Source organism: Marmota monax, unplaced genomic scaffold (genome assembly GCF_021218885.2).
Source record: "Marmota monax isolate L192 unplaced genomic scaffold, Marmota_monax_Labrador192_F-V1.1 WCK01_AAM20220418_F8-fsc00084, whole genome shotgun sequence".
Lineage (NCBI taxonomy): Eukaryota > Metazoa > Chordata > Mammalia > Rodentia > Sciuridae > Marmota > Marmota monax.
The window spans coordinates 3,078,157-3,092,301 of record NW_026694575.1 but is presented as its reverse complement, the minus strand read 5'-3'; the positions used below and the strand labels follow the sequence as shown (position 1 = coordinate 3,092,301).

General features: G+C 44.4%; 1 protein-coding gene across 15 annotated transcripts in view; it reads right to left on the bottom strand.

Annotated features, from left to right (window-relative positions):
• The window catches only part of Tenm2 (teneurin transmembrane protein 2), a 1,244,871-nt gene that overhangs the window by 383,100 nt on the left and 847,626 nt on the right, over positions 1-14,145 (bottom strand). Inside the window, exon 1 of one of the 15 annotated variants that reach the window (XM_058571823.1) lies at positions 2,282-3,540. The exons of 12 other annotated variants lie outside the window; for them this stretch is intronic. Coding sequence is in view for 1 of the 3 variants with exons in the window: in XM_058571820.1 (XP_058427803.1) it covers positions 913-928 (16 nt within the window). In the remaining 2 variants the exon portion in view is untranslated. Of the gene's footprint in view, positions 1-912; positions 1,485-1,529; positions 2,258-2,281; positions 3,541-14,145 lie in introns of those variants that run through there. 2 more of the 15 variants (XM_058571822.1, XM_058571820.1) reach the window with 2 other exon arrangements.

Below are 14,145 nucleotides of genomic sequence, written 5' to 3'. Positions count from 1 at the left end.
CCCTGGGCTATTCTCTATTGTCTTTTTTTATTCCCTTCAAATTTTCGCAGCTGCCACTGAGAGGTTTCTGAGGAGCAGAGGTGTTGCATGTTTTTAATTGGCTCTCAAGCCCATTTCACAGATGGGCATGCCGTTAGCCAAAGAGCAAAAGCCTCCTTGTTGAAACGGATCCTCAGACTAAAGACTAAGACTCACTTGCTCCAACTAAAGACCCTTCTGGGTTCTTTATTAGGGAGACAGAAGCTGGCAGTGAAGTCAAAACAAGACAAAAGCACAACTCTGATCTGGGCAAGCGTGTGCAACCACAGAGAGGGGTGCGTGGGCTCTCAGGAAGACAGAACAGAAGTTATGGTGGAATCATTTAGAAGAAGCTGATAAAGAGGATGAGATGGAACCAGACACAACCAGGTTTCTTTCCCTCCAACTCAATGACATTGTCCATGTGCTCTGCAGAGTTCTCAGTAACACATCCACAAGCTCCTACCACAAAGGCATTTCCAAACACCATCTTATGAAACATAATTTGGATGGCACATTTTAAATGGAGAGGAAAAAAAAAAACACAACTACTTACCAAACTTAGAGGAAATAAATGTACCTGTCCCAGTGTCAGCTCAATTTCATTTTTTTTCATGTGAACTCAAAGTTGAGTTGATCACTGTTTTCCAAGCAAGGTTCCATAATGGTGAAACCATCCAGAACAGACACAGAACCATCCCCTCAAAGGGCAACTCACTCCAATCCCTCCAGTCCAACCAGAGCTGACCTCTGTGCTCTCCCCGGATTGACACACGACCTTTTTTGTCACTGGCCAGAAACTGTCACAACCTGAATCTGGTAACAGATCCTTGCCTGGCGAGGACCCTTTTTCCAGCTAATTCCCGAACCGGTAGGAATATAATTGACACTCACCATTCTGAAGCTTCATGTCTGTGAGGCAAACTAAATAAATTAAACGGATCCTACTTTAATCTTCTTTTCTAGACCCCAAATGCCTTAATCAAAAGGAAAACAAAACAAAGCAAAACAGATGTTCCCTGAGGTCCTTTTTTAAACCACCAGAGCATAAGCAAAGGAATCGCTGTCTCTTTTTACGAAACGCCTAGAGCTTGTGCCTTTACATCATTAGCAACCGGAAGGACCCCTAACATCCCTCTGCTCCATGCTCACTCTCCCCACCATCACCTTCACATCTATCATTTGTGGTCAGGCCTAGGTTTATCTTACACCTTAAATCAAAATCTGGAAGATGCTTCAATTGGATATCTGGCTTGGCACGCCTCCTGTAGAGATCCCACGTACACACATTTATTTCCTTCCTGCAAATGAACTGTGGCGTTTGTGGTCCCTCTTAGCCTCCCCAGTGCACACTTTACCATGAAATGAGTCCAGGCTACTGGACTTCATTGGGGGTTAGCTGTCCCGCAAAGCTCATTTGGCTCTTCCCATAAAGGCAAAAGGCTCCAAAAGACTGGCAAGGCACTTTTAACTCTGTTTGAGGAGCTTGTTAGCAACAGCTGCACACTTACCGGGCTTCCGGGACCTCGACAGAGCTGTCCTATTCCTTCAGGGAGTAGGAACCCCAAATGAAATCGACCCATCCTTAGCTGAAGCCATCTAAGCTCTACCTGATTCTCACTCTCCAGAAACCAAGTGAGGCCTTGTAGAGTTACTCCAGCGTGGCCTCTCCCTGCCTTAGAAAGGTCCTGGCTGCACTTTCAAAAGTACTACTCAATAAAAAGATTTTAAAGGCTGTGCCGGGAGCCGGGAGCTTCAGATCCCAGTTTGGCTTTTTCTCCATCAGCATTCCTAAGCAAGCCTGCACAAAGCGAGGTACGCTACATTATTTATGTCAGCTTTAGGCTCTGGAAAACACACACTGGCATCCTGATTACTAAGAATCCTCATGGATACAATTAAACGGTTCCCACATATATTTCCCCTACTCTCTTCCCCAAGTCAACCTCTTTCAGAGAAAACAAAAGCACTCTGAGGCATGTCCCAACTCATCTAGGAGGAGCTAAGAGGGCAGGGAAATATGGCCAGCATGGGGAATGAGCCCAGGGACAAGGGCCCTTTCCCTGGAGGGAGCAGAGGACACAGGGAAGAAAGGGCAGATGACATTTGGGGAAATGCCCCGCAAGAGGCCTCCCGGGTTAGGGCCACTGGCATGGAAGCAACAAAGTTAAGGCACTCCAGCAAACATTTTGATGAATTCATGGAAGATTGATTTAGAATGGGCCGTTAAGGGAAGCAAGGAATATTTGGCAACACCACTAACCTTCCAGGCTGGATGAAGAGCAATTGCGCTCACCCAACAAATGCTCCTCGGTGCCCCATCGAAGTCACAGCACCAGACAGAAGACCAGAGATTTAGCAAGTAGAGCAATGATTCTGTCCCCCAGTCTCCTCTTCAGTAAAATGAACAATTCTCCAGGTTTCAGCCCACTGTTTCCCTTCTTGTTCTAGCTCAGCCATACAGAATGAGCTGGGCAGATTAGCCACAGGCAGAAGGAACTCTGTGCTGGCACAGGAAAGGCAGGCTGATGACAGGTACTTCCTCCTTTGCAGGCATCGTGAGAAGGCAAGGAAAGTGCCTGGTGTCTAGCTGGAGAGCCCCTGCTTGGCAGGCAAAGGTGACTTCACTTTGTGAAAGCCCCAGGCACCGCTTACTGAAACAACCTTTGGCAGGACCTCACAGTTAAGTCAGTTCACCTGAGCCAGGAGTCATCTTGGGGAGAGTCGGTTGTCTTATCTGAGAATGTAAGGAGGCACCGGCAACTTTCCTTCTCCAAAGGCGTCCCTTGATTGTGCACTCCTGTGCTTTGCCATTTTTTTTTAAGTGACTGTCACTTCTAATGACTTAGTCCACCCCAACTCACAGAGCTTGGGTGGAAAGTTGCTGGTTAAAATGGAAGTAATAGATAGAGGACACAGTGTAGGTCAGTGGACCAGAGCCCAGAGTGGGCAGACCTACTCTCTCAGGAATGCATTAGCAGAGCATCGGGGAATGTGCTCCAGCACAGGGAGAGGCAGACTCCCCTCGACCATCAGCAGATGCAAGGCAGCATTGCAGGGCAAAACACACACATCACACCCCCATCACATGCAGCAACACGACCCAGGTACCAATGAGCAGAGGATTGGAAAAATAAAGGATTCAAATCCTCTGAGGGATGCTGTTAGGTTGGCATATTGGCTCCCCGCAATACATTCAAATGAGAGGTCCAGTCTACAAAGCCTTACTGGGGCCCTGGCCACATAGGGGTACAACTATGCTCTCTCAGTGTGAAGCACGTCTTCTCACCTTCTTTGGTAAAAATTCCAACACATGTCGGAAGTTTTCGCAAAAGCAGCTTAGAAGCAACTTAACTTGAGTGACCAGAAGAGATGCTCTTCCCTGGCAGGAAGATTACACCAAATATTATTTATTCCTTTAATAGGTAAATCATGATTAATTTAGAAGCTGACTTTAGGCTGGAAGTCAAGGCAAGGGTCCTCTGTGGACACTCCTATATCCTCAAGTGCTTCAAGCTGGGAAGGCTATGGGTCTGCCTGTCACGTGGTCACTCTGGCCTTGGACAAGCTCTCCACCCTCCTTGAGCCTGTTTCCTCATGTGGAAGCTACAGGCAATGAGATGGTATAAGTTTGAGGACTCAGTGAGAAATAGAAAATCTTTAGCTCCGTGGCTGGCACCTGTGAACTCCTAATCACTGTTGGCTGTTATGAATTTTCAAAATGTTATCAATTAAGTGGCAAAAGATTTACATGGACAAGGTTCACACCTACCTGAGCCATGTCTCTAAGTGTTCCCCGACTATCAGATCATTACTGACAACCTGTGGGCCAAGCACATACGCCATTCTTTGCCTTCAGTAAACTTTTCAGATGGGCTGCCCTCTGAAGAGGTGGCAATTAACACTGAAGAGAGCATAGAAACTTAGAGTTAAGAGGAGAGTCATCGACAATTATGTCTTTAAAAGGGGATTCCAAAGTTTTCAAAATCACCTGGATACCTTTCTGCTTATTAAACTGAAAAATAAAACTACTTTGGGATTTTGAGATTCTAAACAGGAGTGCTGTACTGGAGATGGGGTGGGGAAGATGTGACCAGATCCCCATCCTGTAGGATTTTTCTCCTAGAGGTGTTTGTACACTCCATCCTGAAAGCCAAAAAGAGCAGAGGCTGAGAATCTCCCATTGAATGCAAAACTGGCTTTTCATGGGGAAGGACCAGGGTGGCTAGACAGGTGAAGGGATTCATTTAATTTTAGGCTATTCAGCACAGCTCTCTTGAAACCCACAGGACTGATTGTCCTTGGAAAGTTCCTTCTGTGCTCCCATAAGGCTTAAGGTACAGCCAATGGACTCCCAGTCAGATTTTCATCTCACCTTCCAACAAATCAGTTTTGTCCCATTCCAGTGTCTCTGCTTGAGTACTGTCCTTACCAGTACTAATTTCTTGCCAAACATTTTTTTTAAAGTGATCACTTTAAATTTTGTTTATTTAAGGTTCTCTATAAATGGAGTCCTACAGTTTGTATTAGCTGTTTTTTGTATGTATGCATGTGTTTACTCATTTATTTATTTATGCAGTGCTGGGGATTGAACCCAGGGCCTACATGCATGCTAAGGCAAGTACTCTACCTCTGTGCTACATTCCCAGACCAGGCATTTTACTATCTGAAAGGGTTTTCATGGTTGCTTCTAAATCTTTTGAAAAAGCAAAGCAATACCTCAAACTCTTCAGATTTTATAAGGGCTGCAGTTTCATTGGATGGCAATATACATATAAACTATTAATATTTTTGGAGAGTACAGACATTTTTTCCATGTCTTTTCTAATGTCATACTTAATAGATAATCGCAATCTCTTCCGAACAAACCAACACAAGAAGGCTTGAACATGCATCTGTTTGAAAGTACTAACCACACTTCTTTCTTATATAAACAAAGTCTATGGAAACATAAATCTTCAAATGAAGAAGATTCTATAACATTTCCCCTGCTAGGAAATAGCTGCACGTTAGCTGCCTATGAGTAGCTGAACGGCATGAACATTATTAAGATCCTTTTTGCACTTAAAGTAACTCCATCTTTTGCTTCTTGTCGAGACACTTGAACAAAAATACGGTCTGTTGCATCATTCACCGAAGCTATTTCTCCAGTTGAAACATGAATTACGAGTCCTTTTGAAACACATCAGCCAAATCAAGTTGTAACACGGTCCTGCTTTATTTACTGCACAGATCACAGCTAATCACTTTCTAATACCAGCGGTGATTTGGCTTCATTAAGCTCACAATTCCCCGATTTCCCCTTTATTTAGTAACGTACCACCATGGAGGGACACACTAAGTCAGCGCTAAGTGAAGGCTCCTTCTCTGGTAAGGTGCACTTCAGCTAAGGACAGTTCTGACTCTGCAGGGACATCTGCACCGCAGGGGGCATGTGATGAAGAACGTCAGCCTTAAAGCACAGGTCCTTCTTTGTCTCTGTAAATGACGTGGTGGTCTTGGACTTTTCTGGGAATGCAAACTCAACCCCTAATGATGAATCTCCTTAATTATGTACGGCTGAAGCCTGGGTGTGTCTCACTGGCAGAGAGTTGAGAGGCTCTCATTGCTTCCGTTGCTTCTACACAGCCCTGTCAAGAACTTCCCTGGGGCACCTACTTCCTGTTTCCACTGGGACCAGGCAACTGTTTAAGGCTATCTTTAAACCGTTGGCTTAAAAACTTAAGGTGGCAGAAAAGATTCAGAAACTGTGTCGTCCTCATAGGAATAACTTTCTTAAATGAAGCCAAAGAACAGCAGTCTTCTTATTCCCTGAAGTGGGAGGTGAGCTGTTAGGGAGAGAACTCAGAGCATTTTTTCTTGTCTGTACAAGCTGACTTGAAAACGTGGTTGATTCTGTAGGGTTCTAAGTTGTGTCTAGTTGAGAAGGCAGCCAGGCTCCTGGTAGAGAGCCTAGAGAACAGGGATGTGGAAGGATGGGGTTCCCCGTTCCCCACAGCCACCCCCACTGCTCCAGAGGAAGATGTCTTTACAACTCTTCCTGGGATCTTTTATGATAATATGGCTCCACTATCCTTTCTCAGGCTGAGTCATCAGTGAAGCTAAGGCCTCCCTATAACTTTAGTGGCAATTCTCCATCCATCTCTTCTCTCTCTCTCTCTCTCTCTCTCGTTATCCCACATCAAAGTTAAGAAACAAAGGTTCTAAGAGGACTCAACTGGCCAGTTAGTCCAAACATCTCAGTACAGACGAGAAAAGAAAACATCAGGAATAAGATGGGTTTTCCCAGTGCAGCTAGGGACTCGAGGTGGAGCTAGGGAGAGAATCCTGGGGTATCAATTTCCTTTATGTGGAGTCATTATTTCATTTTTCTCCTCATTTTCCCCACACCCACCATCCCCTCTGTTTTTCTACCCTTTGTCCATAAAAAAAAAGACCCTGGTCCATATTTTCTTATTCTGAGATTTCTGGTGGCCAGGAAGAAAGCTTACGTCTGGGCCCCATTCTAAGGAAGGCTTTGTAAGTCTATGGCCCTGCTGTGGACAGAACAAGACACACAGGACAGGCATTTCCCAAAGGTGTTCACAGCTGGAGCGTAGCCTTCGGCTCTGAGCTGTGCAGGAAGTCCAACCTCTTCTTCAGACACAGCTGGATTTGAATTTCCTAGCTACACTGTGAGTCTCTACCTATAGGTGTCTTATGAATGCAAGGAGGAGAATGGTTCCCTGGTTCCCCTAGCTTTTTGAAAGTTAGAATTAACATGTCACTCATGGAATATGCTGAAGACTCTGTAGCTAGGAGGGGCTATGATCTTTCATCATGAGCTCAGATAGCAGAGGACAATTACACATGTTTCTCTTGCACTTGAGATTCCAGGGCAGAGTCTCACTGGGGGAATCCCTACTGAAGGGCTTGTCTCCCTAGGGGCTGGCAGTACCTGGTCCCACATCGTGGCATTGTGAAGAGGACGGATACAGCATTTTGGATTGAGGCACCAGAAAGACGTATAGTTCTTTGCTTAAAAGGATAAGGAAAATGGGACTCTAGACAAAAGAGAATTGTGTTTAGGGTCCAGAGGGAATCCCTTGCAACTGAAGTCTCTGTAGGCAGGTAGATTCACATCTGTCACCACGGACCAGGGAAGGGCTGGCGGGCTCTGACTCCTCTATGAACAACTGGGAAACTGCTCATGGCCAGATCAGCAGCTCCTGAATATTAGTCACTTCCTACACCGTCTGGAGCTTTGCTCGCTCCAGTCTTTCCCTGCACTGATGCAGCTGCAGTTCCATCTAGTCTTTGATTCTTAATGCTGTTCATCAAATTGCCTTAGTGTTTCCCAATTTCATGTCACCCCACCCATTGATATTCATGAAATCAAGGCTTGGGTGTGTTTTCTACATAGAACTACATATATAGGCATCTCTGTATGTGTGCGCATATCTTTTTTTTTTCATAGTATGTAGTGCAATAAATATTAAAATTCAGAAACTCATGCATAAGCTTTCTAAGAATGTCTTGTGTTCTTGGACCCCATAGCACTCACACGTGTGTTCAGAAATACTGTCCTGGGGAAAATTTCACTCCGTTTTTTTTTTCTTTATTGTTCATTCTTGTTGTTCTTTGGACCAGAATATTTACTTTGTGCCCTTTTCCATTTCAGAATGCATTGCCTGTGACTTAAATGCAACCAGGAAAAAGATGCGCTAAAAATGAAGTTTTCACTTCGTCCTAAAGCCCAGCTGGCATAGGTCAGAGAAGAACCCACATGTTATTCTTCATCCTGGGGACTATTGCCTGAATGTGTAAAGTGCTCTTTATTCTCTAACAGGCTACCTGGGCTTGGCACTGGGTAAGCCCAAAATGTTTGTCAAGATTCCCTTGGGGACAAAGGAAAAGTCATCTATCTAGATCAAAAGTATATTAGCTGCATTAGCAATTAGTCCCCAGAGACTGACACAGACCTTTTTAGAAAGATTTCAGTGCACAGTTTTTTAAGACCTTTCATTGAATTTGCCTTGGGTACCACAGGTTTGGGGCTTTTTCATGTCCTAAGCATCAGCAGAGAAAAATGGAAAATGAGAAGCTGGAATGAGCCCTGCTGCCTGCCTTGTAGATGAACCTCAATCCAAGTCCACGCTGCCGTCCCCATCAATATTTCATGTTCCCAGAGTCATAAGAAAACACATCTGTTGCCTTCCTGCATCGTAATGTGTGGGATAGTGGAAGGATTATTACAGCACAGGTTCGAGAATTTAAAAATTCATCACCTTCTCAATTTAGAAAGCTGATATGTGGTTAGGACTTATGAAGGCTCCATGGGCCTGAAATGACCACAGGGGCCAGAGCCCTGCTCCTGAGAAGTCAGTGATGTGCTGGAAGTCCATGCGGGGAGAGGAAGGGAGGGGGCTAGATCTATAACCCCTAGGGCTGCAGGCGGAGCCAGGGGGGAGGTCTCAATTATCTGGCATACAGTGAGCAGAGCTTGACTCTTCACCATGGCACCCGACAGGGGGAAAGAGAGGAACTGCTACCACGGTGGTGAGCTCAGAGGCAAGACCCAAGTTTCCAACAGGTGTACATCACCCTCCTCCAACATGGCGATGCTGTTTCTGCCACAGCATGGTGATTTCCTGGGCCCAGTTCAGTCACTCTGTGCCTGGACGTGTGCAGCTGAGCTTCTAGCATGTGACCCTTGAGCCTAGGGCAGACCTGTAATAGTCCTCTTCCTCTAAAGGTCTTCCATGTCATTACTCTGGGTCGGTTTGACATCTTTCTCTCACTGCCAGACACATTTCAGAGACTTTTTTTGCAACATCATCCCCATCTCCACTACCTGGGATGTCCACAGCCCTCCTTAGAATGGAGGGTCTCAGCCCCTGTTGAGGAAGAAATGATACCTGCTGATCCCAGCAAGGGTGACCAAGAAAGTCTGATGCTTTCCAACTCTGGATGTAAAGCTCAGCAGCTGCCTACGGAAGCATGGAAGAATTTTACCTGCAGCAACATGGTAACGTGGGAAATGAGCACAACTTCCTGTTCTGACAGATTATCTCATAACTATATCCCCCCGTAGCCTGTCTTTTCTGCAGTGGTGAGTCTCAGTGGAATGAGTCCCAGGGACACAGTCACCAATCTGTGTGGCATCCTGGACATCCACTGTGGTTCACAAATACATTATTGCTGCTCCTCTGTCCTCGCCTTTCACTGCCTTTCTCATTTGCCTGTCCCCTGGCCCTGTCACTGGGCCATTAGAGACGAGCATCACTCAGAAGGACAGTTTTCCGTGACCTGTAAACACACAGAACAGATTCCCTCAGCGCAAGCCTGGAGGAACAGGCAGGAGTTAACATCTGCTGCAGCCAACTTTCCATGAGCATCTTTTCCACACACAGAGATAGACATTAGCAGGATACACTAACAGTCGCTTAAAGAATGTGACTCTTTCTAAGAAATCCTCGGGCTTTAGATTTGATATAAAACCATTAAGTTCCCACGAGCAGCATTCACTAATAATAAAGTAAAAAATCTTTGTGTCTTCTACTTTAACTCCAAAAATAAACTGTCAGGATGTCTGGTCCCTGAGTTCCAGATGGGCACTCTGTGTGGGCAGTGCCTACCCTTGGCTCGTTTTGGGGGGAGAGCTACAGGGGAAATTTGGAACTATCACATCAGCAGGGAAAGAAGCCATTCTCTAGGATGATCCTTCTAAATGGAAATATGAATGTCACCCCCACTTAAGTTTCTCCCTTGGCTCCCTCACTGCAGGACAAAGCCCTCATCCCATTCCATTATCCGTAGCCCCTTCTTACCACCTGCCTTTTGCTTTCTGATGCATTTCTTGAATGATCTTGCCTTCTGCAACACTTTGAGTCTTCCTTCTATTGAGAAAGGCTTTCTTCTGCTCCTCCATTTCTTATACATAGGATATAATTCTAACACATCCTTCAGGACCTATTCAAATGCCTTCTTCTAGAGAACTCTCCATGCCCTCTACCTTCCACAGCTGAGGTAACATCCTTGCCTTTGTGCTCCGTGCATAACAGTCTAGATTTTATGTTAAACGAGGTGCTCCCTGTAGAGCACGCAGGCCAGTGACCTGCACACTGTATGTGCTCAATCATTTTTTAACAGCTGTTATTACCCCATCATTCCATTTGCCACCTTATAGTTACAGTATTTGCTCACCTGCCCTAAGCACTTATTAAACCCAAATCCTCATCCATGAATTCTTTTGAACCACTAATGGTTTGTCCAATATCTGGCACCTAGTAGGTCTCAGTTAGGATTTGCTTAACTGAAGTAGACTCAGCATTTTGAATCTCTGAGAATTACCATGGTGCCCAGTTCCTCATTATAGAGACCAATCATGCAAACAGTGTGAAGTCTCAGACTTTGCTTTCACTCTGTTTGGTCACCACTGTCTGGTCATATTACACCCCAGGCTGGGACCCCAAAGCCACACATCTCACAAGCCAAAGGCGCAGATGCAAGAAAAGTGCTTGTTCTCTGCTCTCCATTACTCTAATCCAACTATGTGTTCCAGCCTTTCCTTAATCTGATTTGAGAAGGGCCTTAATAGCAGGGTAAAAGCGGAGAATGAAGCCAGTTCCTCAAGGAGCTGCTCACTTTAATGGCAATTTCTTTGTTGTCCATTGCGACAAGTGCAGCCCCTGACTGGGACCGATTGTTGCATCTGGATACAAGCAGGAGGCTCTCCCTGAGGCTGCACGCGTTTCTTAGGGCACAAGTCAGCCCTTCGTGATTTAATTAGAGTTTTTTTCTCTCTCCACCTCTCTTGACCTTCTGCTTGATTATGTAGTGAAGTACTTCTGGAGAGCAATAATCCTGTAGGCTCGACATCAACCTTCACAGCTAGGAAAATGACAAAGCTGTCAAAATTTCTGCCTTACAACTTGCAGACAGGGTCAGTCTGGGGATGTCACTGCAGAGAAACTGAAGGGCCAGAATCCGTTAAGAGAAAAGAACGGAGAGTTGAAAAAAAATTAAAGGACCCAAATGATGACAATTTGGAAGCTTTAGGTTTCGGGTTAGCTGGAAACTTCTGCCTTTTCGAGTGCACCATTAACTCAGTGATTTAGTAATTTCTGTGGGAGCTGCCATCCCCTTGGAATGCTATTAGTGTCAGAGTCAGGGAAAATGAGGAAGTCTTTTTTTTTTCTCTCAGAGTATGCAAACAGAAGCTTCGAAACATGTTTGCATTTGGATTGGATGATCTAAACCAACAAAGTTCAACCTTTTCACCACTGAGCTGTGAGCTGGTTGACAAGACCTACTTTTTATCAGGCAGGTTCAAAGTCTACACACTGCAGAGTCTTCCTTAATAAGAGGGACTAATAAGATTATTTCCTTAAAGATCTAACCTTGGCACCCATCCTCCTACCAGAAGGTAGAGCAGATTCATTCTCTAAATTGCTTACCTTCAAAAGAGATGCTCTATCGACTGGAGCGGGGTCCCACCCGGCATGCTATGCCAGGATGCTATTAGTGGGGATTCTCATTTGGATTTGAAGTGCCTATTATTTTTAGTCTCTCCCTCTCTCTTCTCTCTCACATATATTTTTTTCCATAACCAAAAAATGAATTCCCCAAACCGAATACCAAGATTTCATTTCAGTGGCATGAATCAGAAGCACCGATCGTTCTCCTATGCCCAAGATCTTACCCCCAAATTTCTCATCTCTTCTCAGGAACACATTTTGCCAACTATTTTTTTTTTTTTTTAATCAGCCAGCATAGGCACATTTCCAGCCAAGCAGGATTTAAAGTAAAGAGAGAAAAAAATGGGGCATCTCTGTATTAAGTATATCTAGAGTCGAGGAAGTCTCTATTCAGAATTTTTTTTTCTCCCGAGCTTGTGTTTTGTTTGACCCATTTGAGATCACAACACTAAATCTTCAGTTGAGTGGGGAGGTTTGGGAGAAGAAAGAGCACAGGAGAATCAAATTGAATTCCATCTACCTGCCCACCTTGGCTTTCCTACAGCATGGCTTGTGTGAGCTGGTGAAATAATGAAGGCCATTTTCACTCACCATTCATGGGTGGAATGACATGCAGTCACTTTCAAGAAAGGTGACTTAAACACAGGGACCATTTAAACAGGTCATTGTATTTCTCAAAGGTCCAACAGTGACTAGTGCACCGTGTTTAATTATGTCAAAGAGGCATAGAAAATAATTTCCTCTGAAAAAAAAAAAATTGGAGTTGACTCTCTTATCAGGAGAGCTCAGATTGATGCTAACTATAGATATTGGTTCTTTCCAACCAGCAGTGAGGAAAACGGGTCTAACTTTGTGTCCTAATATCTAGCATCCTTGAGGACACCAAGCTGACCACATTCCACCAAATCTATTATGTACATTTCTTTGCTCTTTTTAGCATTTCTGAAATAGAAATTCCTCTTGCAATTGATGGGGTTAGCGCATTTTAGGACGGATGAAATATTTTCATGAATACTTAATAAATCTTGCTTCGATAAATGACTGAATGAATAGTCCAGCTCCTCATGAGGCTCCCAATACTTAAGGGAACAAATGTATTTAGTGACAGAGAAAACTTCAAACTTTCGTATCACTGACTGAGATATTTTTTTTAATCATGTTAAAATCAAAACAACTCAAAGTAACAAAGGCTAAAAGGCAGAAGAAGAAAAAAGACAAGGGGTTTGTATTTCTCTTCCAAAGAAGGGAGCAGCTTGGCCACACCAAGCATTCCTACCTATTTGGAAAGGTCTGTTTTAGGGCTTGCCAGTCATTTTGCAGATTAGAAAACTGAATTTTGAAGCAATGACTCATTTCCTCAAGGCCCAAGTCACGTAAATGTAATATTAATGACAATGTTTCAAACCTGTTTCTCTGGATGAGGTTGTGAATTGCTTCTGTTTAGACGGCAAGGGCCATTCTTCTGCTTAGTGACTAGGCAGTGTCTGTCTATTTAGGTAAAATAGGCCATCCTAGAACCTAGCATTCAGATCAGCAGTTCCAACATCCTATGACAATAGCTTACAAATTGTTGAACACTGAAATCTCCTAAGGATCTTTAAAAAAGTACAGATGCCTTTGTCCCATTCCTAGATGGTCAACTTTCATTGATAGGAGTTTGAACTAGGCATTAGGATGTTAAAAGTTCCTCAGGTGAATCTGATGCACTGCAATTTGGAGCCCTCTGCTCTGAGGAAATGGGGCTGATGACTCATTCCTGGTGGAAGTGTGCAGAGGGGATCCCATACAGAGACTCTCCATCCACTTGCTGTTATTCTGCCTCTTCTTTAAGTCACACATGACCTCTTCTAAGAGGTTCGGTCTCTTTTTTAAAAATGTGCATTTATTAAGTTACTTTTACCTCATTTTCTCCCAGACTGGCTAATGATATCACATCCAATCAAAAGAGAAAATGTGGTGTCTTGTTCACTCTGTATATTCCGTTCATGGGTTAACATGGACTTACGTCCTCATCCACCCTACTGAAACCAGCTTGACCGATGCTCACTTCTTTTGGCCAATCAGTGCCCTTTGCTCTTGGTTTCCGTGGCAGGCGAGGTGAATGACCCCATCTTCAGGCCTGGCTGGTTAGCAGGCTTCTTCTCCATATCAAAGCAACTAGTCCAGGGATGGGTCCAGGTTTTTACCAGGACATTGGGAAAGTGCTTAGTGAAAGATAATCTTTCCCAAAGTGAAGTCTGGCCTTTGCTCTTAGCTCCTGGGAAGTGATCTGAAAGCCTTTGGAATAACAGTATAGGGGTGCCTGAACACAATGTCTCTGTTTACCTGGGGCCTGGGAACACGTTGAACTCTCTAACCACAGGATTTATGATAGGGGCCTTGGGTCCTGTCAAAACAACATGACCTCAACAGGGATGAAGGACTAAAGGTCAGTCCTATAGGTGGTTGGTCATCCATGTCTGTATGACTAAGCCCCAAATAAAAACTCAGCCCTTTATGGCTTGGGTCAGCTTTCTAGAGTGAAAAACCTCTCTGTGTTGCCATAGAGTGTTGTTATCTAGGGATGGTTAGCAGGACCCATGAAGGCACAGGGGGAGCACAATGGCAAAAGCCCTGGTTTTAACTTCCCTGGACTCTCTTCCCACAACTGATTGTAATATGTTTCCTT